The sequence below is a fragment of the Vitis riparia genome, chromosome 14 (assembly GCF_004353265.1).
Source record: "Vitis riparia cultivar Riparia Gloire de Montpellier isolate 1030 chromosome 14, EGFV_Vit.rip_1.0, whole genome shotgun sequence".
Classification (NCBI taxonomy): Eukaryota; Viridiplantae; Streptophyta; class Magnoliopsida; order Vitales; family Vitaceae; genus Vitis; species Vitis riparia.
The window spans coordinates 10,832,858-10,859,805 of NC_048444.1; the positions used below are offsets into that span (position 1 = coordinate 10,832,858).

General features: G+C 32.5%; 2 protein-coding genes across 2 annotated transcripts; both read right to left on the bottom strand.

The window, feature by feature from the left end:
- Nucleotides 1–6,401: 6,401 nt before the first annotated feature.
- Nucleotides 6,402–7,314, bottom strand: LOC117931077 (putative germin-like protein 2-1). Its single transcript, XM_034851938.1, has 2 exons — nucleotides 7,165–7,314; nucleotides 6,402–7,048 (listed from the first exon to the last, which is right to left on the bottom strand). Exons 1-2 carry the CDS (start codon nucleotides 7,292–7,294, stop codon nucleotides 6,513–6,515), a joined length of 666 nt encoding a protein of 221 aa, XP_034707829.1. The 5' UTR covers nucleotides 7,295–7,314; the 3' UTR covers nucleotides 6,402–6,512.
- An 8,682-nt stretch (nucleotides 7,315–15,996) lies between these two features.
- Nucleotides 15,997–17,007, bottom strand: LOC117931071 (putative germin-like protein 2-1). The gene is made up of 2 exons (XM_034851926.1): nucleotides 16,794–17,007; nucleotides 15,997–16,677 (listed from the first exon to the last, which is right to left on the bottom strand). Exons 1-2 carry the CDS (start codon nucleotides 16,921–16,923, stop codon nucleotides 16,142–16,144), a joined length of 666 nt encoding a protein of 221 aa, XP_034707817.1. The 5' UTR covers nucleotides 16,924–17,007; the 3' UTR covers nucleotides 15,997–16,141.
- Nucleotides 17,008–26,948: the final 9,941 nt, after the last annotated feature.

Here is a 26,948-nt window from a genome sequence, read left to right on the forward strand (position 1 = left end):
TGGAAATATATGAATTGTAGACCTTTATCTTAGTTTTCTATAACTTCAAGAATCACCTCATTCCAATATCTATAGTAGAAGTTATCTTTAAAATACCAAATTTTGCTCAGCATATGATGGGAAAGTTCTCCCGAACCTTGTCATGAGATTTACACCTTGATAAGGATTGACTTAGGAGAAGTTTTCAAAAGACCAATTGTTACCCTCTCTCTTAGCTTTCCATAGATTTAATAATTACCTTATTCCAATGCCTGTAACAAAAGTTATACCCAAAAAACCCAAAAAACCTAAGCTTATCGGGGTATGACGAGAAAGCTTTCTCAAACCTACTCTATCTCTCTAATGATGTGACAAGTCTCCTAATCTCCCCCTCAACCATGAGAAATCTCATTTCCTTAAGAATCCTTACCTCTTTTAAACTTTCTTTCAAAGATGTCTTCCTAATCCTCCTATGGTAAGTGGCAACTCGTGGACTCTTAAAGAGTCTTCTTTTCTTAAAACTCCCTCGTGAATATCATTTTCCAAAAAATTATATCCAACCATGATCTTCCATTTTTTTCTTGATATGCAACCGTGGACTCCCCAAAAGAATCTTCTCCTTCCCAAAAAAAGCTGTAACCGTCTTCAAGAAAATCTCACTCCAATCCGAACATTCTAATGGTGTGAATGCCACAACCTCACCTTCCCTTATTAAAAAAAATTCAATCTTGCCAAAGCATTGCATATATGCATAGCATCCAAAGCCTCATGCAGAAATAAAAATTTAAAATAAGAAATCATGCAATAATAATAATAATAATAATAATAATAATAATAATAATAAAATTTGGCATGGAAATGAGTATTTGGATGCATGAATTAGAAATTTCAATTTTGGCACCACGAAAATCAATTTTTTTATTTATTTTTGTGGCTATTGGTAAAACCTAATGCACAAAACCAAATTTCTGATTCCAAATCAATTTGTTTACTGTAAAATAAGATTCTTTTTTTTTTTTTAATTTTGAAATAGATTTCGAACAGGTCACATGGAAATTTTTTATTTGATCAGTTTTTCATTCATAGTAAGCAAAATTTGCAAATCCAAAATTTCAATTTTCAGTCCATAGTATATGTCTAAAATTTTCATTTCACTTCCAATATAAACTTGCAAGTCTAAATTTCCATTATCAGTTGACAGAAATCTAAAATTTCAATCTCACTTCCATTATAATCGAATCTTCTACATTAAAAAAAAATTATAATAATAAAAATAAAATAAAAGAAAAAAAACTTAGATTTATTTTTGAGACTTGAATTATTTTAAATGTAAATGTAGTTTGCGACTGATATTTTCTTTAGATAGGAGTTTACAAAATCATTTTCAAGATATAAGAAAAAATTAAGTCATATATTCATCATTTGTATCTCATCCATACAAATCAAACTATGCAAATCACAATCATCTCATTACGAACTCAGATTTACATGCCCAATCTCAACAACCCTTTCTAAATTTTCATAGTTTTTATTAATTTTGGATTTTTTTTTTAATTTTCATAATAACCAAATTTTAAAATAATAAGGTGATGTTTTTTTGTTTTTTTTACTTAATTCTAAATGGAACTTGAAACCAAATAGAGTTTCATTGTGTTAAGTGTTTGGTTATTTGTTCTTTATAATATTTTATTTCCATTAAGTTTTTAAAAGTAAAGAAAAACCAATATATTATTATTTTTTATTAAAAAATAAAATATTTTGACTTTTGATATTCAGTTAAAATTTTATAATAAGTTGTAAAAAAAAGTAAAAAAAATAAACAACTTAAAATTTGAAAGAAAATTACTTACAAAGTTAAAAAAACAAACACCTCTGTAAGTTTTAATTGGTTTTAAATTTTGATAGCTAAATAGTTTTACTCAAATAAAAAATTGCATTTTCTCATAATAATGAATATATCGGTAACCTTTAATTATATTTTCAATATTTGGTGTTTGAAATTTGAAATTAGGGATGCATCAAGTATGACAATGTTGTTATAGCAATCTTCAAACATGAATAAAAAAAAATAAAATATAGAAATAAAAACATTTTCCATTAACCTGTTGTTATAAAAAAATAAAAAATTTATAAATTTAATTTATTGCTTTTTTACTTTAAACTATTATTATTTGTAGATAACTTTTTATTCATTTTTTTTATTAAAAAGTATTAGTATTTTTTATAATTATAATTATGTATTTTTAATATAATGTCTTGCATGTTAAATTAATATGATTTCCATTCCTATTTATACAAACTAACAGTGGAATGGTGATTATCAATATGTTTATATAAAAATTATCATAATTTTAGTTAAATTAAACTCCACAATATTATAAAACATTGAAGAAAAACCAATGTTTTAAAAATCGGATTAAACCGACCAGTTCAATCAGTTGGACTATTGACTATTGGCTTTTTCAGTCTATTGATTGGAGGGAACCGCTCCTATGTTGCATTGGTCTTAAACAGTCCAAACTGACGGTTCGACCATTGAACCTAATGGTCTGTCTGGTTTCCCTTAAACTAATCAACAGTATTTTGACCGAAATCACAATGTGAGTCCCTTTCATTTCTGGCCCAATGACCTTTGACTGTAGCCTAATAACATGCTCTAGTCCAACAATGTGTTTGAGGCTTCAAGGGTAAGCAGGTACTAAAATATCCAATGCTTGGACCACTGTGCAATGCAACCAACTTAGCAAATGTTTCAATAAAATAAAATATAAATATAAAATATTGATTTTTGTTTCAAATTTTTATCATTCAAGTATATTTAACAAATATAAATATTTACATTCACAATTATTTTTATAATAATTATATAATATAAGTATAAAAATAATATAATAATTTTTAAAAGTTTAAAATAATAAAATAGATAGAGATAAAATTAAATATTAAAATTTTCTTTTCATTTTAAATATATTTTCATAGTTAAATATTATACATATTCTATTTAATAAAATTTATTATATTAATATATTTATATTTATCATTACCATTTAATTCGACATTTCAGATATAAAAATGGAAATATTTTTAAAATTTTTAATTATATATATATATATATATATTAAAATTTTAAAATTTAATTTTTATTTTAATAATGTATAAATTATATATTTATTACGTCACCAGTTCGATCACGATTCGATTATCGATTCAACTATTGAATTGTGAATGGGCTAGTTCAATCATTGGTTTAGTTCTAAAAATAGTGAGAAAAAAAAATGTTAATTGAATAATGCCTACATACTTTTTTACTTGACAAAAGAGTTTATGATTCATTTCACTATAGTAAAGTATTCTATATGTGAAGAGAATTAAGCCTACAAAGTTCCTAGTAAATATCTTTTATTGAAAAACTTTATGCTAGGAGTTAATTCCAATTATATATATATAAACACATAAAATTACATTATACATATGAATTAAATGAGCCTTGCATCACCTTGTTCACATAGAAAAATAAAAGTTGGAATATATAATTAAGAAATAGAAGAAATATTTGGAAGGATATTATGTTGCAAACCCTGAATTACTTCGTTCTCATGCCCTAGATCTCGTGGAGTGCATGTATCCATCTCTACGCATTTCCAAATCTATTGTAGTAAAATAAAATGACAATAAAACCAATTTAGAATAAAGATTTAGAGATTTGGACCTCATATTTGGATCTGGATGTTTCCAAATCAATTCCATATGATGAAGATTATGTTTGAATAGTCTGGAGGTCTCGTACACCAAAAATCTTCCACCTGATAACTTGAACCATGATCTTAACACTGCAAAGTGTGCTCTTTGGAAAGATGGAAACCTTGATTGTCTTTTTTTTCTCTCTTTCTAGAGGTGGAAGACAACTAACTAAAGGTATTATAAGGAAACCTTAACCCATAAGAGGGTATTATAAGGTTGTCCATTAGGCTTAAGTGACTTGAGTCCATCAAGACCTGAGTCACTTAATCTAGCCCAAAATGAGTCCTAATTGATTAATTATTCATATAGAGTTATCTAATTAATCAATTAGCCTAATATAGAGACCTTGTTCATTATCCATTATGCAACCTTACATAATAACCAAAACACCCTTATGTACAAGAATGAATCTAGAACCAATCCAACCCCTATAAATCGTGTCATCATGGTATATGAGTTTAGAACGGGGACTACTAGGAATCAACTAAAGAGAATCCAACCCAACTCCCCTAGAATCCAATTTTGAAGTTGATTCAACATCCCATTAAGAATCAATTGCATTCTAGTACCACATGTAAATAACAAAATAAAGCTCGGGTATGTGACCTACTATCCACTGTATACAAACTCCTTATGAATTGGTGTCCGTAATCTAGTAAGATAGTGTTATCATCTATCAAGATTACCTCTCAAATGCTTGAGTTACAAATTCCACTTATTATGTGATCAATTGACATACTTTAACTCCAAGGAGCATATGTCAAATTCCATTAAAAGAATTACTACGACACTACAAATTTCATGATCACATGTCCTTTAGACCACCCAAGGGGACACATTATCTCAATCCCATGAGATATCATGGTGCTTTTATTGAGAATACCTATTGCCACCAGCCTCCATCAATAGTGACCCAATCCAAATGGATATGTGACCACTTTAGGATCTCACCCATAAGTTAAAGCCTTCTATTGATTTTGGCATAAACTCGATATCTTTTCAAGGTTGAGAGTCCATGTAGTATAGTAGCTTGGTGAATCATGACAATTGATAGCCTTGCGTCATGTTTCACTGTAGGTCATGTCTAGTGTGCATCATATATACTAGTGCACTTATCATGGAAAACCTATCCCAATGGCTAAAACAAGTCATCTCTTTAATTAGAAAGTGGTGAACTATAGTATCTATTGGATTGTCCAAATCCATGAATTGACTGTAGACAACTTATCTACTTATAAAGAACTCATGACTTATATCTTCTGTGCAATTCTTAATGCACCCAAGTCATGTACAATATAAGAGACATGAGTTGAATACTAAAATCAATGTAAATACACTAAAGAGATAGTAAGGAGATAGATAAATCTAACTTTGTTACATTATATCTTGCTTTTAAGGGTTCAATCCCAACATATTGTTGAGACAATGAGCTCTTGTACTATATTTGTTGGCAATTTTATTCTTTTTCATTTCATTTTGGTATAGGAATATTTTTGAATAGTGACTTTCTCTCGATTTAAGATTTGAGGTTGTTGTTCATTCAATCGGATTGTCACAAGTAAATTTGAAAATGTTTGTTAAAGGTAAGTTAGTTTTTTTAATAAGGTAAAATTGAAGGAGGAGTTTTAGAATATAGCTAAAATGTATTAATTAATTTTTGGCACTTTGAGATTTTTTTTTTTTTTTTTAAGAATATTCTTTTCTTAATTAAGTTTTGTAAAGTTGATATTTTAGTTTTTTCCATTTCCAACCCTCTAGGCTCCTAGGCCTATATATACCACAACTAAATATGTTTTTGAAGGAAACTTTGAGAGGATATACTAATTTGCTCTATTGCCCTATGATTCCCAATCTCTCAAGAAAGAATTCATATGATTGAATTTTAGGTTGTTGGAAGGACCTATATTCCCTCAGAGGTTGAGAGGAATCCACTAGAGTATTGATGGTGCTCCGTCGCGGACATAGATTAAGGTATAGGTGCCAAAGATCGAGTAGGTCTTTAGGGTAAAACAATCAAGTAAATTTGTGTACTTTGATATTAAAGGTGTTAAACCTCGTGGTTTTTTATCTACACAGTTAGTGTGAGGGTTTTCCACGTAAAAATTTCCATGTCCCTTGCTTGATCTTTGATTGTTTGATTATCCCTAATATCTCCAAGTTTAGTTTGGGTTAATTTATTTGTTGCTTATATTGTAATATTTAAAAACACCCATTCACCCCTAGGTGTTACACTTATCGAAATAGGTTTGGGCATTTAAATGAGTTGAGGTTAGTAGTATTTGAACATTTAGCAATTTTAATAATGAGAAGGATTCGGGCATGCCCGCTACAAGTGATCCTATATTGTGTGATGGGCCAACAATTTGTATTAATATTCAAAATTGTATTTTATGTACGAACTTCCGGTGGACTTAACAAACTAGAGAGATTTGACCTCAAGTTTGTCTCTAAACTAAGCTTCAAGTGCTACAAAAGCTTACATAAGTAATGAGACAATGTCATACCTTACGCAATCTGAAACATAAATTAAAAAAAGGAAAAGAAAAAACACCAATGCTTATGACAAATGATGGACACAAGTACCTTGTCAGTTTTGCGGCAACGGCTACGAAGTAATTGTAATTAAGGAAATTCAGACATTGTATGTACATGAAAAAACACCTTCATTTTATTAGGATATAAAAAGAAATGATTGTCACACATTTCAGCAATGAATACATATAAGTGATATCTAATCTTATGAATAGTAAGATGTGAATAGGTGAGTCATTCTAGTAGGTGTGGTTGTCAGTCTAGAACTGAGATTGAAGATAGTCAACCACCTTCTTGTCCACTTGGAAGGCCTTTGTAAGAACATCAGCTGAAATTGCTGGCTTTGAGCCAAATACCGCATTGGCAATGGTGATCACGCCAGGGTTCTGGCTACTCAATGCAGCAATGGCGACTGCTTTTGTTTTTCCCACATTGAGCTGGAAGTGAATGAGACCCTCTGGGAAGACGAAAACATCTCCTTTGTAAAGGACCTTGCAGATGAGGCGGTTGTCGGGATTAGAGGTGACGAAGCCTACATAAAGTGTTCCCTCCAGGACGGTCAGTATCTCTGTGGCACGGGGGTGGGTGTGGGGAGGATTGAGACCATATGGAGCATAATCAACACGAGCTAGTGAAATGCCAAGGGTGTTGAGTCCGGGTATCTGAGCCACATTTGCCGGTGTGACCATTGACCCAAGTTTGTTTGAGGTATTTCCCGGAACCCGAAGCCCTGAAAAGAAGAAATCATTTGCTGTCGCGACCTTTGGATCCTTGCAGACTTTCCCATTAACAAACACTGCAAAGCCATAAACGCATTAGGCCGTGCTGCCATGAAATCATTGATATATAGATAAAGAGAATAAATCTGATCATCAAATGAACAAGACTAGAGAAAAAACATTAATATCATACCAGTGGTCTTTGTGTCATTGACAGCCACACAAAAGTCCTGAAGAGGACTAGGATCGGAGGCAGAGGCAAGGAAAAAGGACATAGCCAAGAGTGCAATGCATGCGAGGGTGTTAATGACCATCTTCTTCATGTTTATGCAATGTATTCTCAAGCAATCTTTCTTTGAGGAAAGAGCAAGGAATTTACTAGCGCAATGAACTGCTAAGGTGGCTAGAGTTTGTTTTTGCTGTGGATTCGTTATGAGGGTTGGCTGTCTATTTATACCTGAAGAGTCTATGAAATATTGGAGCTTTGAAAGAGTCTTGTATTAACTATTCAAATCCAAATAAAAGACAAATGATTTAAATTACCCAGTCCGCAAAGTTTGTCTTAGTTCATTAACTTCTATATACATTTAAATATTGTATATAGCAAACGACTTCACTCTTGCTATGACATTTTCAATTGGTATAAACATTTAAACATTAACTTCTATAAACATTTAAATATTGTCCATAATGAAGAACAGAAACTATTTTTTGAAAGGTTGAATTTTCACCACCACTTTACTGATTGTTTTCTAAAGAATAACTAAACAATACATACTTTCTTTACACAAAAAATGTTTTCTAAAGAATAAATAAACAATACATACTTTCTTTACACAAAAAATGGAATATTACACAGAATAGGTAATTACATATTTGTGAGATTTACACAAATATGGAGTTTCCTTTATCACATAAATGCCACGAACTTATATATGAATGAATTAATTAAATTTGCTAACAAGGGTGCTGGATGAGGAGTTCTTTGATAACCAGTTATATAACTTCTATAATGTTCCAATGCTTGAGTAAAAGAAATATGAGATAATTTTCTCATACCCGATGACCTATCTACCTGGTCTCCGCATATAAAAAATATACAGTTCAAACAAGAAACCACTTTTTTTTTAAAGGCCACTTGCCGTGTAAATGGTCTCATTCTTATACAAGAGAGGTTAAACATGAGCCAGCTAGCAGTAGTATTTCACTGCTCATGCATGCTATGAAATTATTTATTAATTTCTCCTTCTTTGACCTGTTTTGTAGAATACAACTACTATTTGAGTTTGAGCAATGCTATGGAATAACAGTTTCAGGACAGTTTCACAGCTATATAGATTAGTTATAAAATATTTGCTTAAGTAGCAAGTTAGAATGAGCATAAGTAGAACCAGTCTTATAACATTGCAGCTCTAATAATCATATATTTAAGTTGCGGAGATTGTTGGCGTGAAGCAACCTGATAGATTGTGTAGGACGTGGTCAAAACCATTACAGCATAATAATTTGATGAAAAATAGAGAACTTTAGATGTGGGAGACCCTATCAGCTAGATGATTCTTTCAATAATTTTAACAATACCTCCACATTGTATCATCTCCTCTTGTCTCAACCACGAATATAAATTTGTTATACAATGCTAAAATAAAGTTATAAAGGTAGTGTTTGGGATGGCAATTTAACAACTTGAATTCAAAAAAATTCATGTAGCATTTGTTCATTATTTGAATAGAAAATTTGAAAAGTGGCAAAGACATGCACCACAAGAGAAAGCAAATTTGGTTTGCCAGTAGATTTGGGTGTGGGTTGAGAGGAGCTTTGCACTTCACTCATTTGAAATTGTTGGTTGCATTTCACCAATTCGTCTCGGTTGCTTCACCTGTGAACTAAGGCATCATTGATTCTATTTCTGGAGTTGGCTGAGGAGCTCTGCTAATAGATTTTTTCACCAATTTTGTTGGTTTTTGAGATGGGGTTGAGAATTGTCTAGCTCGTGAAGAATTGTTCAGTCCTAACTGTTCAATGGTCCAAACGCGGGTTTAAATGGTTCAAGACCGGACCAATTCATAAACAGATCAAATAAACCACTTGAACAAGAGATAACATCGGTCACCTGTCGGACTGATTGGACTGATGGATTGGATTCAAATTTTAAAATCTTGATAATGACATCTCTAGCTACCAAAGAAAATGTGGTGCCCAGATTTTGGATGTAAAATTTTCAATTAATTAATTAGGAATTTGAACGTTAAATTAAGTTATACATAGCTGAGCATTAGATTATGGTAAATAGGAAATTAAGAATCTGTTTAAAAGTATTTTCAAAAATGATTTTGAAAATTAATTTTTGGTAATAGTTTTTTAAAATTGTTTTTTGCTATTTTGTAAAACAAAAGTTTATTTGGAAACTGAACTATTTTTAACTTATTTTTTATATTTTTAAAAATAACTTTCTATATTTTGGAAGAGGAATATTTTGAAGCTAGTCACCTAATGTAAGTCCCAATATTTAGGTACATTGTTAGTGGACTAAAGTAAAATGTTTGTTTATAAAATTCTTTTAAATATGAATTGATTATGTAAAGTATATTGTTTGGTTTTATCTTTAAATTGAAAGTGGTCAATTTTCCAAAAAAATGAATTAAATTATTGAATTAAATGAGCTTACTTGCTAATTGATTTTTTAATTTTTTTAATAAAGTGTGATATCTCTCATGATCTAATCATGTATTGTACATGATCCTCCTTATTGAACTATTTTTTCTTTACTAAGCTGTTGAACTCAGCCTTTTATCTATTATTCCCCTTTCTAGGTACAAGTGACATTAGTGAGGAAAGTTCGGGATAAGAAGGGTGCTTCTTTAGAAATAAATTTAGTATAGTTGATTATTTGTGATTCATGACTTATGACTCTCTTTGTTATGTTTTATAGAGTTATTTATTTATTTATTTATTTATTTTTAATTGAAATATTTGAGATATTTTCTTTTAGTTTTGGTTTTAGTTTGATAAGGAAGTAAGCATGGCGTCCTTGGCCTTTGGGTTTGGCATATCATCGATAGAGCTCTCAAGAAGCTATTACGGTGTCAAAATTAGGGTAATAATACACATTCTTTTTAATATAAGCCTTCTGAGTTATGATAGCAAATAGAAAAACTGAATCCATAAAACTTGTTTTGCAATTGTATACAAGAATAGTTTTCTACTCTGCAAAACCAAAAAAAAAAAAAACATGTCTACTAAGTACTAGAAACGATTTTTTATTTTTTATTCTTAAAAATAAAAAACAAGATGTTTTCAGAGAACATTTTTTAGTTGGTTTTTTTTTTTCACTTATTTTTTAAATAATTATACAAACATGTAAAATAATTAAAAATAAAATATTGAATATTAAAATTATTTTTAAAACATAAATATTTCAAGTTCCTAAAAACATCAAAGAATAGTTTTTAAAAATTGTTCTCAAAATTGTTTTCAAAAACAATTACCAAACATAACCATGATATCCTTTATAGAAAATAAAGGTGTCCACAATGGGCTACAATTGTGTTCAAAAGAGAAACCACAACTATAAATCATGTCTTTAGATTATATACCTGCTATGATAATGACTATACACATTGGCCCACCAAATTTTGGCTCTACGAAGACTTATAAAAACGACTAATTTTAAGCACATCACATGCTCTCTTTAGTTATGGATTTTATTGACACTTACTAAGATTAAAGTCATGGGACAGTATCTTCATTTTCTTGTGGTGAAAATCCCAATCAAGTTACAACCATACTAGAAACCATGGGTGTGGACAAAGTAAAGTTAGATTAGTTGTAGTGTATTAAAAATTAAAGATTCTTCTAAGCATTAATGTTGGATAGTAAATGGATTTTAGTATTGACAACTCCTAGGTAATGAGACCTTTTTATGATATGTACTAATAAAGTCACATTTCTTAATGGGATTAATTTAATACATCAACTTTAATAAAATTTAAATTTAAGAAATAAAATCTTAATTACTTGAGATGACATACAAAATTATCATTATCAAGCTAAATTGATCAATTAAATTGCTAAACCAATCATGCAAACTAATACTTGGGCGAAGGATATCACAAATTCAAAGCAACTGTTGAATGCTAGTTTGATACAAAGCTCGTGACTCTCTAACTACTCTGACTTGGGCGGAGGATATCACAAGCTCACAACTCCTTCCAAATCAATGGCGTTCAACATCTCACTGCCCCTCCTTATACACCTCAACGCAATGGCCCATCTAAATGATGACATCGACATATTGTTGAGACGGGTTTAATCTTGTTGCGTGAAGCCTTTATGCCTCTCTCTTAATGGCCATTTGCCTTTCACACAGCTACATATCTCATTAAACCAATGCCCACCTGAATCCTTCACTCCAAATGCCCCTTTGAATCTCTCTTTCATACCCCACCAAATTACACTACACTCAAAACATTTGGTTGTCTCTCCTACCCTTGGCTACGCCCATATGCTCAACACAAGTTAGACCAAAGATCTAAACCTTGTGTCTTTCTAAGGTATTCCACAACTCAGAGTGCATATAAATGTCTTGACCACTCCACTAATAAAATATACCTTTTTTATCATGTTCGATTTGTTGAAGATGTCTTTCTATTCTCTAAGGAATTAGGCAAAATTGAGTTAAATGCCCTTATAAGATACACTAGGTCCTATAAGATGAAATACTTGAAAGCGCCACGAAGATGGTTAAACTTATGAATACGCAGCGCAATGGTGCCAAAAGTTCTTCTTGGAGTGAAAGCAAGTGATATTGGTAATGCTGGTGGCAATGGAATTCTGTGCTTCACCAATATGGACTCCATTATTCGGAGACCAAAAGAATAAGAATTGTGATTTATAATGAGATCTCTAGCAAACAAAGAATATGTGGTGACCTAGATTTTGGATGTAAAATTTTCAATTAATTAACTTGGCTCTAAATAAATCTTCTCCATTGAATAGTAAGAAATTTGAACGTTAAATTAAGTTCTACATAGCTGAGCATTTGATTATGTTAATTAGGAAATTAAGAATATGTTTGAAAGTATTTTCAAAAATGATTTTGAAAAATAATTTTTGGTAATAGTTTTTAAAAATTATTTTTTGATATTTTATAAAATAAAAGTCTATATGGAAACTGAAATATTTTTAACTTATTTTTTATATTTTTAAAAATAACTTTCTATGTTTTGGAAGAGGAATATTTTGAAGCTAGTCACATAATGTAAGTCCCAATATTTAGGTATAGTGTTAGTGGACTAAAGCAAAATGTTTGTTTATAAAATTCTTTTAAATATGAATTGATTATGTAAACTATATTATTTGGTTTTATCTTTAAATTGAAAGTGGTCAATTTTTTTTTTAAAATGAATCAAATTATTGAATTAACTGAGCTTACTTCCTAATTTTTTTAAATTTTTTTTAAATAAAGTGTGATATCTCTCATGATTTAATCATGTGTTGTACATGATCCTCCTTATTAAACTATTTTTTCTTTACTAAGCTGTCGAACTCACCTTTCTTTATTATTCCCCTTTCTAGGTACAAGTGACATTAGTGAAGAAAGTTCGGGATAAGAAGGGTGCTTCTATAGAAATAAATTTAGTAGAGTTGATTATTTAGGATTCTTGACTTATTACTCTCTTTGTTATGATTTATAGAGTTTTTTATTTTTTTATTTTTTTATTCTTTTAATTGAAATGTTTGAGATATTTTCTTTTAGTTTTGGTTTCAGTTTGATAAGCGAAGTGACAATGGTGTCCTTGGCCTTAGGGTTTGGCATATCACATATAGAGCTCTCAAGAAGCTATTACGGTGTCAAAATTAGGGTAATAATATGCATTTCTTTTAATATAAGCCCTATTAGTTATGATAGCAAATAGAAAAACTGAATCCATAAAACCTGTTTCACAACTGTATTCAAGAATAGTTTTCTACTCTACAAAACAAAAAAACATGTTTGGTAAGTACTAGAAACTCTTTTTTATTTTTTTATTCTGAAGAATAAAAAATAGAGTATTTTTAGATAATATCTTTTAGTTATTTTTTTAAAAAATACTAACATGTAAAATAATTAAAAATAAAACATTGAATATAAAAATTATTTTTAAAAACATAAATATTTCAAGTTCCTAAAAACATAAGAGAATAGTTTTTAAAAATTGTTTTAAAAAATTTGTTTTCGAAAATAAATACCAAATGACCATGATATCCTCTATAGAAAATAAAGGCGCCCACAATGGGCCTATAATTGTGGTCAAAAGAGAAACCACAACTATAGATCACGTCTTTATATTATAAACCTGCTATGATAGTGACTATACACATTGGCCCACCAAATTTTGGCTCTACAAAGACTTATAGAAACGACTAATTTTAAGCACATCACATGCTCTCTTTAGCTATGGATTTTATGGACCCTTATTAAGATTAAAGTCATGGGACAATATCTTCATTTTCTTATGGTGAAAAGCCCAATCAAGTTGCAACCATACTAGAAACCATGGGTGTGAACAAAGTAAAGTTAGATTAGTTGTAGTGTATTAAAAATTAAAGATTCTTCTAAGCATTAATGTTGGATAGTAAATGGATTTTAGTATTGACAACTCCTAGGTAATGAGACCTTTTTATGATATGTACTAATAAAGTCGCATTTCTTAATGGGATTAATTTAATATATCAACTTTAATAAAATTTAAATTTAAGAAATAAAATCTTAATTACTTGAGGTGACTTTTGTATGACATACAAAATTATCATTATCAAGCTAAATTGATCGATTAAATTGCTAAACCAATCATGCAAACTAATACTTGGGCAAAGGATATCACAAATTCAAAGCAACCGTTGAATGCTATTTTGATACCAAGCTTGTGACTCTCTAGCTACTCTGACTTGGGCGGAGGATATCACAAACTCACAAACTCCTTACAAATTAATGGTGCTCAACATCTCACTGCCCTCCTTATACACCTCAACACAATGGCCCATCTAAATGATGACATCGACATATGGTTGAGATAGGCTTAACCTTGTTGCGTCAAGCCTTTATGCCTCTTTCTTAATGACCATTTGCTTTTCACACAACTACATATCTCCTTAACCAAATGCCCACCCGAATCCTTCACTCCAAATGCCCCTTTGAATCTCTCTTTCATACCCCACCAAATTACACTAAAATCAACATTTGGTTGTCTCTCTTACCCTTGGCTACGCCCATATGCTCAACACAAGTTGGACCAAAGATCTAAACCTAGTGTCTTTCTAAGGTATTCCACAACTCAGAGTGCATATAAATGTCTTGACCTCTCCATTAATAAAATATACCTTTCTTATCATGTTTGATTTGTTGAAGATGTCTTCCAACTCTCTAAGGATAACTCCATGCAACCTACTACCTCCGATTTCCATCAATGGTCTTCCTATTCTCTTTCCCTTGCCTCTCTAAGTGCTACACCCTTATTAGTTCCTCATTCTCACCCTTTTAAATCCTCTTTGTCCATGTCACTACCACTTAGTACCACCTCATCCAATATTGAAGTAGTCTCTCCATTCTATGGCTAACAATCAGGTATGCCCTCTACTTTGGGTTCTTGTGGAGACATTACCCCTACTCCTAATCCTCCTTTCCTTTTACCTAACCCAACCCAATTTCCTTCTATCCCTCATTGTACTCACCCCATGACTACTCGCTTTAGAATAATATTTTCAAGCCTAAAACAATTCCATACCACAACTAAAAATCCTTTACATGGTCCCCTTAAACCCTTAAATCCCACAATTGCCCTTTGTGATCCAAATTGGCGTGCAACAACGATTGATGAGCTTAATGCTCTTACTATAAACGAGACATGGGAGATTGTTCCACCTTATCCATCACAAAATATCGTTGGTTACAAGTAGGCTTTCCGAGTAAAAGGGAATCCTGATGGGAGTGTAGCTTATTACAAGGCACGACTAGTTGCAAAAGACTTTCATCAACGACTTAGCATTGATTATCATGACACATTCAACCTAGTAGTTAAACCAACTACCATTGGAGTAGTTCTTTCCATTGTACTTAGCCATGGTTGGTCCCTTCGTCAAATGGACGTCAATAAATATGGTTGGTGCTAAAGAGGTTGTCACTCCTATGTCCATCATGGAACATCTCCTCCCTTATGATAGCTCCTTTCTCACAGATGCAATAGAATATCATTGTGTCATTGGTGTTTTGGAGTATCTTCGATGCTCCCTCTTACCGAGGCATATAAAGGAGAATATCAGTTAATGATACTTGACACCCACATTATGTCTACGGTCATGGACCAGATTCTCTCCCAATTAATATCACTCCACCGATCTGGTCCATACTATTCAATCCTTCGGTATATATCTCCATTAACTTGTGCATATAAATTTATGCTTACCTATTAATACAAATCTATAGAATATTCCTATCCTCTTCGATGCTCCATTGTTTCTTCAGTTTCAACATGCATCATCACCTTGTTCACATAGAAAAGCAGAAGTTCGAATATATATTTAAGAAATAGAAAAAAATGTTTGGAAGGATATATAGTGCATATTATGGGGAATTTAAATGAGTTCGGCTTGTATATAAATATATATGCTAGTGTTTGAGCTTTTAGCAATTTTATTGATGAGAAGCACTTGGGCATGCCTGCTATAAGTGATCCTAAATTGTATGATGGGCCAACAGTTTGCATTAATATTCAAAAATGTAGTTTATGTATGAACACTTTGGATGGATTTACCAAACTAGAGAGATTTGACCTCAACTTTGTCTCTGAACTAAGCTTAATTGCCATATTAAATTATCAAGTGCCACAAAATCTTACCTTCCGCAATCTGAAAAATAAATTAAAAAAGAAAGAAAGAAAAGAAAAAGCACCAATGCTTATGACATTGGAAAGGACACAAGTACCTTGCCAGTTTTGCCGCAACGGCTATGAATTAATCGTACTTAAGGAAATTCAGACATTGTATGTGTATGAAAAACACCTTCATTTTATTAGGATATGAAAAGAAATGATTGTCACACATTTCAGCAATGAATACATATAAGTGATATCTAATCTTATGAATAGCAAGATGTGAATATGTGAGTCATTCCAGTCGGTGCGGTTGTCAGTCTAGAACTGAGATTGAAGATAGTCAACCACCTTCTTGTCCACTTGGAAGGCCTTTGTAAGAACGTCAGTTGAAATTGCTGGCTTTGAGCCAAATACCGCATTGGCAATGGTGATCACGCCAGGGTTCTGGCTACTCAATGCAGCAATGGCGACTGCTTTTGTTTTTCCTACATTGAGCTGGAAGTGAATGAGACCCTCTGGGAAGACGAAAACATCTCCTTTGTAAAGGACCTTGGAGATGAGGCGGTTGTCAGGATTAGAGGTGACGAAGCCTACATTAAGTGTTCCCTCCAGGACGGTCAGTATCTCTGTGGCACGGGGGTGGGTGTGGGGAGGATTGAGACCATATGGGGCATAATCAACGCGAGCTAGTGAAATGCCAAGGGTGTTGAGTCCGGGTATCTGAGCCACATTTGCCGGTGTGACCATTGACCCAAGTTTGTTTGAGGTATTTCCAGGAACCCGAAGCCCTGAAAAGAAGAAATCATTTGCTGTCGCAACCTTTGGATCCTTGCAGACTTTCCCATTAACAAACACTGCAAAGCCATAAACGCATTAGGCCGTGCTGCCATGAAATCATTGATATATAGATAAAGAGAATAAATCTGATCATCAAGGGAACAAGACTAGAGAAAAAACATTAATATCATACCAGTGGTCTTTGTGTCATTAACAGCCACACAAAAGTCCTGAAGAGGACTAGGATCGGAGGCAGAGGCAAGGAAAAATGACATAGCCGAGAGTGCAATGCATGCGAGGGTGTTAATGACCATCTTCTTCATGTTTATGCAATGTATTCTCAAGCAATCCTTCTTTGAGGAAAGAGCAAGGAATTTACTAGCGCAATGAACTGCTATGGTGGCTAGAGTTTGTTTTTGCTGTGGATTCGTTATGAGGGTTGGTTGTCTATTTATAGCTGAAGAATCTATGAGATGTTTGAGCTTTGAAATAGTCTTGTATTAAACTATTGAAATCCAAGTAAAAGACAAATGATCTAAATTACCAAGTCCTCAAAGTTTGTCTTAGCCCATTAACTTCTAATAAGTTTTGACTTTTAAAAAAATAAAATAAGGACAGGGTCAGGCCAGGGTATTTCTTTCAAACAAGAAACTACTTTTTCTATAGGCCACTTGCTGTGGAACTGGTCTCATTCCTATATACTATGAGAAGTTAAACATGAGCCAGCTAGCAGTAGTATATATTTCAATGCTCAAGCATGCTTTTGATATATATTTTTTTTCTTCAGAATTTCTCCTTCTTTGACCTGTTTTCTAGAATACAACTACTATTTGAGTTTGAGCAATGCTATGATTACTGTAAAAAATCTCTTAAATCCCATATTACCACTAATAACAGTTTCAGGTTCATGACTAGCTTGAAATAGAGTTTTTTCTGTGGATTATTTGCGAGGACAGTTTCACAGCTCCATAAATTTGAATGGCCAATTAAAGCTCTTGTGCAGCTTGATTAGTTAAGATAGTTTCTTAAGCAGCAAGTTAGAATGAGCATAAGTAGAACCAGTCTTATAACATGGCAGCTCTTATAATTATTTATTTAAGTTGCGGCAATTGTTGGTGTGAAGCAATTAACCTGGTAGATTGTGTAGGAGGTGGTCAAAACCATTACAGCAGAATAACTTGATGAAAAATAGAGACCTTTAGATGTGGGAGACCCTATCAGCTAGTTGATTCTTTCAATAATTTCAACAATACCTCTTTCACATTGTAACAACTCCTCTTCTCTCAACCAATGTATATATATATAACCTTTTTAGAGCTAAAATATTACAAATTAATTTTGGGAACTAGGATGGCAATGCAACAACTTGAATTCAAAAAACCACAAGTAAAGGAGAAGAAAATTCACTATGCCAAAAATTGGTACAAGAGGGGAGAGATGCAAGTGGCTACTACATAGGCATAAGTATCATGACCTTTAATCCTATATATCATCACACACACACACACACATATAAGGAGATAAATTAACAAAATAGGTCCATCATATTGACCCGATCCCTCCGCTACCACTACATATCCCCTAAAAATATCATAAATTTAGTTTCACCACATATGTCACACCGCAAACTTTTTGTGTTGGACCAAATAGAATTCAGGTCACTAAACTCTAACAAATAGTACTAATTAATAGTTTTCAAAAACTATTTTATGTTATTTTAAATAATAAGAATTCGTTTAGAAACTTGGTCTCAACATATTTTGTGTGTTTTCAAATATTTCTTAAAAATAAATTTTATTTTCAATCATTCTTTATATCTACACAATTATTATTTTAAACACATTCTAAAAATAATTAAAAACAATTTAAATATATTATAAGAAAACATCTTATTTTTAAAACAATGTTAAAAAACCTCATTTTGAAGAATTGACAAACTAAATATGTTTTTATGTTTTCTTTATGTGAAAAAACATAAAATTGTTATATTAGAACCCTTACTAAACATAACCTTGTTGTCCACACCTTGGTTTTGTTAAGCATCCAGGACTTGGTGCAACCACATAAGAAATATCTCTAAAAGCTACCGGTGGGATAGAACTCTCTAGAAGCTATTAAGGTGTTAAAATTGGGGTAATAATAAGTCTCCCCTTTTATACGAGCCTTATGAGTTATGATAGCAAATAGAAAAACTTAATCCATAAAATCCCATATCTGTAGAAAATATAGGTCTACTATTGTGGTCAAAACAAAACCATAGGTATAAATCATGTCTTTAGATGTGGAGCCTGCCATGATCGTGACTATACACCTTCACCTGCCAAATTTTGGCTCTACAAAGACTTATAGAAACGACTAAATTCTATGTGTAGGAAGAGTGTATAGTTAAGTTTGGTATTTTAGCTTGTCCTACATAGGAAAAAAAGGAACACCTTTACTAGGTATATTAATTAACTCACTTTCCTTAGCCTAATGGGCTTGTGGAGAAGTGTAGGAGAGCCTTGCGTGCCCATGGGGCCTAAGCCCATTTGAGTGCAGTTTTAGGCGATTTAGGCCAAAATTCCTTATTGCACGTCACGTCTGCACATGCATTCTATGCGGGGTGGGGGGGTCTCCTTTTGTGTACAAGTGAGTTTGGTTATTTTTTACAAAATTCAAATAAAATTAATTTTTAATTTATTATGTTTTTTTTTTTTTTTGACTTAGTATTTTGATTGGTTGAGTCTTCTTAGAGTGGGACGTTTTCTTCTGAGAGATTAGGTAGTTAGTCTCGGTTAGTGGATCCGTTTTCATGGGAGAGACCCGTTGGGATTGCGTTAGTGGTTCCAATTCTGTGGGAAAGACCCGTTGAGACTCTACTTATAAAAGCAAAACATCCCCTTAGTTCTCAACACTTCAAACTCTCGAGAGTTCTCTTCTTCTTTGTTCTCTCTCATTCTCCAAAGCCTTCCTTCATTCTCTATTCTGCCTCCAGAGACTTCTCTCTCTATTCTACTATATATCCCTGCCTGTTCACAGATCACAATAACAACAACCTCAAGCTTCAGTCGTACCTACTTCATACTTGAGACTGCATTCTTCACTACAATAGGTTCTACGCAAAAACAACTGCATTCTTCCCTATGGTTCCTACACCTACTTGAAGTCTTATTTCATTCAAATCTGAGTTGTAAATATCTTGTTTGCCAAGTGCACCTATGACGAGATCCCACTGGTTGTTAAATCTTGGAAGTAGACCACCAGTTTCCTAGTGCATCGAGCTCGACTTTGAGGATAGTGGATCTACTTTAAGGATAGTGCTCATCACGCTTTAGTTGATAAATCTAATAAGTTACTACTTATTTTCCTGTTCTTTGGTTGCTTGTTTTAGGCTAGGTCAATATCATTGTCTTCCTTATACCCTTAAAATAACAATCTTAAAGTAGATCAAATGGAAGCATACCTAGTTCACACATGTGCTGACACCTCTAAGATTGATTCCTTCAATATGACATTCTTCAAGAGATAGCAAGAAATGGTCTTCTCGGCAATAGATGTAGTGAACTTGGGACACATTTTGACTGACCCAAAACCAAAAGATGGTTTTGAATTGTTGCTTACCTAGGAAACTGGAAATAAACAAGTTAGACATGCTATTCTTAGTACTCTCATGAATGAATTATTTGATATTTATTGCCAATATAAGATTGCCAAAGAAATTTGGGATGCAATGCATAAAAAATATATCTTAGAAAATGTAGGAACTCAAAAATATGCCATAAGGAATTTTAGAAATTGCCAAATGACCAAGGATTGAGGTGTATCATTTGAAATCCATGATTACCACTTGTTGATTAATGACATAGCTATTGAAGACATTAAATTACTTGAACCTTTTGTGGCTGCTTACTTAGTAAAGACTTTTCCAGAGTTTTGGAAAGACTACAAAAATAACATGAAACATAAAAGGAAACAAATGTCCCTAGAAGATGTCATAATCCACATTAGGATTGAGGAACAAAACCGGAATAGGACAAGGTTGAGAAAGCTAAGGAGTTGTCTTCTAAAGCTAATGTAATAGAGGAAAAACCCAACCCCAAAAATAATAGGTCCAATAAACAAAACTCTAGGACTAAGTTTAACACAACAAATAAGGTCCCAAACCAAACTATTAAAAAGAAGGGTAATTGCTTTGTTTGCAGCAAGTCTAGACACCATGCAACTCAATGTCGCCATAGGAAGAGAACTGAGGTGGATGTACTAGTGTGTATGTGTTTCATATTGAAATAATGTATGAAGATGCATGTCATGTATGCTATTAGTTGGATAGGCAATATCTCCTAGTTACTATATTGCATGTGCTTTTAATTTTGATAGGTCATCAAGCAAATGTCTAGGTTGTAAGTGGTCATATATTCTCATGTAGTTGGAGATTATTGATTCAACATGTAGTGAGGTGAATGCTCAATATAAACACCATGATATCCCTCTAGGTATAGTATATCCCTTTGAGTAATCATAAAGTGAATGATCAAGTTGAATCCATGACCATGTTAATCACATTAAATTAGAATTTGATATTTTATCATAATAGGTAAGGAAATATCAAGTGATCGCAAAAAAGATAAATTTGTAACTCAATGGAATAAAGATATAATTTAATTGATTGATAGCAAGTTCTAATTAAATTATGGATACCAATTTATGGGGAGCATATGTAATTTAGTAGGTCATGGACCAAACAAATTATTATTTAAGTAAAAAAATTAATTGCTTCATGTTGTTTATATAAAATGTTAGAGTAAGATTAATCTTGCATGGTAGAGTAAAGATTAATTATTTAATTATGTTCAATTAATTCCAAGAGGGCCAATCATCTAATGGTCTCCACTTGAGCTACTTGTGACATATGCACTCATATTTAATTGTGTAATAGAAAACTAGGGTGAACTGAGTGGTCTTGGTGCACCATAAGGTTTAAGCATAAGGCTAGGCTCATTAAACATAATGTGGTAATTTTTTAGCATGACTCTAAGGTCTATATAAGCCCTCTTGTGCTTTATTCGAGCACACATACACATTCTTGAAGGCTAATAGCCGCCACCCTTGCTATTTTACTTTCCCATCTAGATGAAGGTTGGTTAGCTACATAAACTAGCGTGCTAGCCCAAGAGGATTAACGTGGAAGGCGACAATGAATTGAAGTTAGCACCAATCTCTATTGATTTTAAAAGCTAAAAAAATGTATGGATTTATATCCTTGCATTCTAAGGGCCAATTATTGGGATTGAGCCCTTAAAAGCAAGACATGATGTAACAAAGTTAGACTTAATTGTCCATTTGCTATCCATTTGGTGTATTGACATTGATTTGAGCATTCAAATCATGTTTCTTACATTGTACATGACTTAGGTGCATTATGAGTTGCGCAGAAGATAGAAGTCATAGGTTCCTTGTAAGTAGATAGGTTATCCATAGTTGGTTCATGGATTTGGGTAATCTAGTAGAGACTGTAGTCCACCACCTTCTAATTAGAGGGATGACTTATCTTGGCTATTAGGATAGGTTTCCCATGGTGAGTGCACTAGTATATATGATGCACCCTAAACTAGACCTGTGGTGAATCATGATGCAAGGCTATCAAATGTCATGATTCACTAAGGTACTATATTGCATGGACTATCAACCTTGAGAGGATATTAAGTTTATGTTAAAATCAATAGGAGGCTTTGACTTATAGGTGAGACCTTAAAGTGGTTATATATCCTTATGGATTGAGTCACTGTTGATGAAGGCTAATGGCAACAAATATTCTCAATAGAGACACCATGATATCTCATAAGATTGAGACATTATGTCTCATAGGGTGATCCAATGGACATGTGATCATGAAATCTATGGCCATAGTAATTCCTTTAGTGGAATTTGACATATGCTTCTTGGAGTTAAAGTATGTCAGTTGATCACATAATAAGTGTGATATGTAATTCAAGGATTTGAGAGGTAATCTTGATAGGTGATAGTACTACCTTATTAGATCACAAACACCAGTTCATGGAGAGTTTATAGGCAATGGATAGTAGGTCATGAACCCGAATTCGTCTCGTTGTTATTTATATAAGATATTAAACTGCAATTGATTCTCTTTAGTGGAATGTTGAATCAACTTCAAAATTGGACTTTGAGAGAACTAGTACTCTTATGGGTCCTAGTGGTCCCTGCACTTAGCTCATATACCATGATGACACGGTTTATGATGGGGTTGAATTAGCTCTAGGTTCATTCTTGTTCATAAGCGTGTTTTGGTAATTACACAAGGTTGCACAAGGGATAGTGAACAAGGTCTATGGTTTGGGCTAATTGATTAATTAGATGACCCTATGTGGTTAATTAATAAATTAAGACCCGTTTTAGGTTAGATTAAGTGACCCAAGCTTAAATGGACTTAAGTCCCTTAAACCCAATGGGCAACCTTATAAATACCCCTTTATGGGTTAGAATTTCATAATGACTTTTGGTGAGAGTTGTATTTCGCCTCCAAAGAGAGAGAGTAAGAGCCATAGTCTCCTCCCTTCCAAAGTCCACACTTTGGAGTGCTAAGATTGTGGTTTGAGTCATCGGGCGAAAGATCTTGGGTGTATGAGACCCCTTGGATGAAGGACAATAACCCTTAGACGTGCACATACCGCATGCACAAGAAACACACGAGATGCACATTGGTCGCGTGCATGGGAATCACACAAGATGTACACATGGGCAATAGCATGAGGAGAAATACTCTCTAATTTTTCCAAGCATGTTCTTCATCAGATGGATTTTAATTTAGGAACATCTAGATCACAAGTATGAGTTTCAAATCTCTAGATCTATAGTTATTATTTTTTTTGCCATTTTATTTCATTGTGATAGATTTAAAGATGCCTAGGGATATATGCATGCACCCTACGAGACCTAGGTAATGGAAACGAAGTAATCCAGGGTTTCTAACACTAATTTCATGTATGTGTGGACCTGCATTCTCACTCAATGGTGAGACTCACTTTTTATTAATGAAAAATTAATTTTAGAAAAGGTTTTGGAGTCGTCACTTATTTTTGTTTTATTTTTGAAAGAGAAAAAAAAACTCAAAGTGTGACTCCTAGAAAGGAAAAGTAGGTCTGTAAAAAGCCAAGTCTAGGTCCAAGGGTCAGATTACTTATTGGGAAGGTACAGTGATAAGCCGTAGCACTCCTCTAAGCCTTAAAAAGGTCTCTATTGATTAAGTTGAGGGAAATATAATAATTAATTAATAAATCATGGATACCAAGAAAAAAAAAAAAAAAAACAAAAGTGATTTTGTCTAAGGCTAAACAACATGCTATTTATAATAAAACAATCATATCAAAAGAAACACTCATATAGCAAAAGGAGACTAGTGTACCTCAGCTGCATCCCAAAGTGCTTTCATGAAAACATCAAAGTTAGTTTAACAAACATAACATACAACATGCATTCGATCCATTCAAACAATCAAGCAATAATCAAAGCAATTAAAACAATATCATGCATTAGAAAGTCCACAAAAAGGTCTACATATAAAACTAAAGAAGTAGAAAGTGCAAGGGATGCACCGCAATGGAATACACAACCCACAATGCGCTTGCATATAGCTAGAAAAGGGATAACATTCAAGTAGTACTAATTAATCTTATCAAAACTCTCTACATGATCTATTATAATTTGAATTAAGAGTTAGGAAATTTGAATAATATACAATGCCAAGGTCCATACTTCCAACAAACATATAATTACAAAATGAAACCACATGAAATGCCAAAAGTTGTCTTAGGGCTTAAATAAAAGCTTGTCTATCTTGTATGACATGTTTATAACACAACCAAAGTTAGATTAATTTACAAGTGAGCCAAAGATGTCAAAATGGATAGCATATTTCAAACATTCAACAAACTTAGAATAGAGACATTCACAAGAAAAATCCTAAATAGATATCTAAAAACGATATCTCATCATTGAAAAAATCATGCAATAACCTCATCATGTCTATATTACAAAACACAAGTCAAAAGTAAAGTCAAGATATGCCAAATAACTCTAGAATAAATAATATGTCAAGTACGTTACAAGATCATCAACATTCAGTAAGAATAGGAGCCCTCACAAAACAAACCCTAAAAAAATATCTAATGTGAATTAAATTGAAAAAAATTCTAGGGAACATCTCCTACATGTCTAGTTTATCATCCACGTGGCTAAACAATCATTCAAGGCTTAAATTAATTACAAAATTACAAAAAATTCTACGGAACATCTCTTACATTTATGTCTATCATCAATGTAGCCAAACAATCATTCAAGGCTTAAATTAATTCTAGAATTACAAAAGTTTTAGAAGGTTCATAATGGATCAAAAAGCAATCACACCCATTAACCAGACTTTTTAAAATAATCAGAGGTCCCCTGAAATCATAAAAAAAATCACCCAAATCAATTAAGGTATCTAGTTTACATAAAAAAAAAAAAATAAGGAAAATAGAAGGAATGCAATTTTTTTTTTTAAAAAAAAATTGTACAAAGATGTTGTGTGTCCAAAATTGGTCCAACATAACAGGTACGACTTCAAAAAATCATATCTCATACTAGAAAAAAAAATATATTTTAATATTTCATGTGTCAAAGTTCAATTTCAAGAAATAAAGAATTTAGGAAAAATATCATAATAAATTTATAGTCATATAATAATTTATTTTTACAAAAACATTTAGGGTGTCCAGAACTGGGTGAAAACAAAACTACCTAAAAGACTCATTCATATCTTCCATTTTAAAAGTGCTTTTTAACTCAAACAATATCCCAAATTCAAGTTCAAGAAGTCTAAAACTCAATGGAACCATTGGAAAAGTTTAGAAAAACTATAAGTAAGTCAAATCAAATTTTCTTTTCAAAGACTGAGTAAAATGAATAAGCTAACGATAAAAGGTTTTTGAGAAATGATTTTCATGTAGGGGTTTCACCAAATCCCCATTTGATGTATACAAATTTATCCTATGGATTCTCAACCTCGCATGAGTATTGATATAACTCATCAAGGATAAGAATTAGCCCATTTATTTGGGACCATGAGCTTGAATTCATGTTACACTCAAAACAAAAAATTTTGAAAACAAAGAAGATAATGTGAACCGAATTAAATCTAGTTGCATATATATATATATATATTTAAAAAAAAGTATTTGATCTTAAAGGCTTTAGTGAATTTTTTAAATGAATTTTAATAAGGATTTTTTGAGAAAAGTTTTCTTTTTAAAGAGAAAAGAAAATTTAGAATTTGCAAATAAAAAAATGCAAGGATCACACAGAAACAAACCAAAAGGCAACAAAATCACAAAATAAAATTTTAGATAACCAACCAAACTATTATCAGTGAGAGTACAGGTCAATCTTCATTATTTTTCGAAGGCCTCAAAAAAATCAAAATTAGCAAAGGATCGCCTGATTACTACTCAAAAAGTGCTATTTGATAGCTTGTAATTAATCCTTTTAAACACTTTTGAGTAGTAGTTTGTGCCTTTTAACCCAATTAACATGTTAAGGCCTCTTGCAATCAATTCTAATCAAATTGCCTTAAGTTTTGGTGTTTTGATAGCTTTTTTATCACCAAAGTAATATGAGATTGAGGAGAGTTATTTGGAATCCTTGTCAAAGCAATGGGAAGCTCAGAGGTATGAAGAACCAAAGCTTTGAACCCCTTTTGCCATAAGCAAAGTTAAAATGCAAGGAGGAAAAGCAAAGAGAATCCAGTCATGAGGCATTCTTGATGACAGTCATTTCAGCCACTTTTGGACCACTTCCTGGAGTCCAAATTATGCATGCTATATGTCATCTGAAAGCTTAGGAAGTCAAAAATCCAATGCTTCAAACTGTGATCGATTTGGAGCTGAAATGAGGAAGTTACAGCCTTTGGATGACAACTGCTCCAAGCTGAAGGAAGGCTTCAGAAAAGTGCTGCGAAATCACCATTTTGTTGCGGAATGATTTCGCAGCCTTTTTGCACAGTGCTAAGGATTTCCCCTGAAGTTTCACGACCCGATGGAAGCCAAACACCACAAGATGAAAGCCAACTTTGCAGTAGTGCGAAATCAGCTGGTTGCTATGAAGAAATTTCGCAGCCCTTGTGGTTCATGTGCGAAATTTCGCAGACCTCATTTTTCACTTGCGAAATGGTCCTTAGTGCTTCCTGATATTTGTAACCGACACTTGGAGATATTTTTCATTAGATTTTTGTTGCCTAAATCCCCAAATTCTCCTTGTCAGCCACCAATTATAGGATTCCTTAGCTTTTAAGTTAGGAAAATGGCAAAATATCCATGTA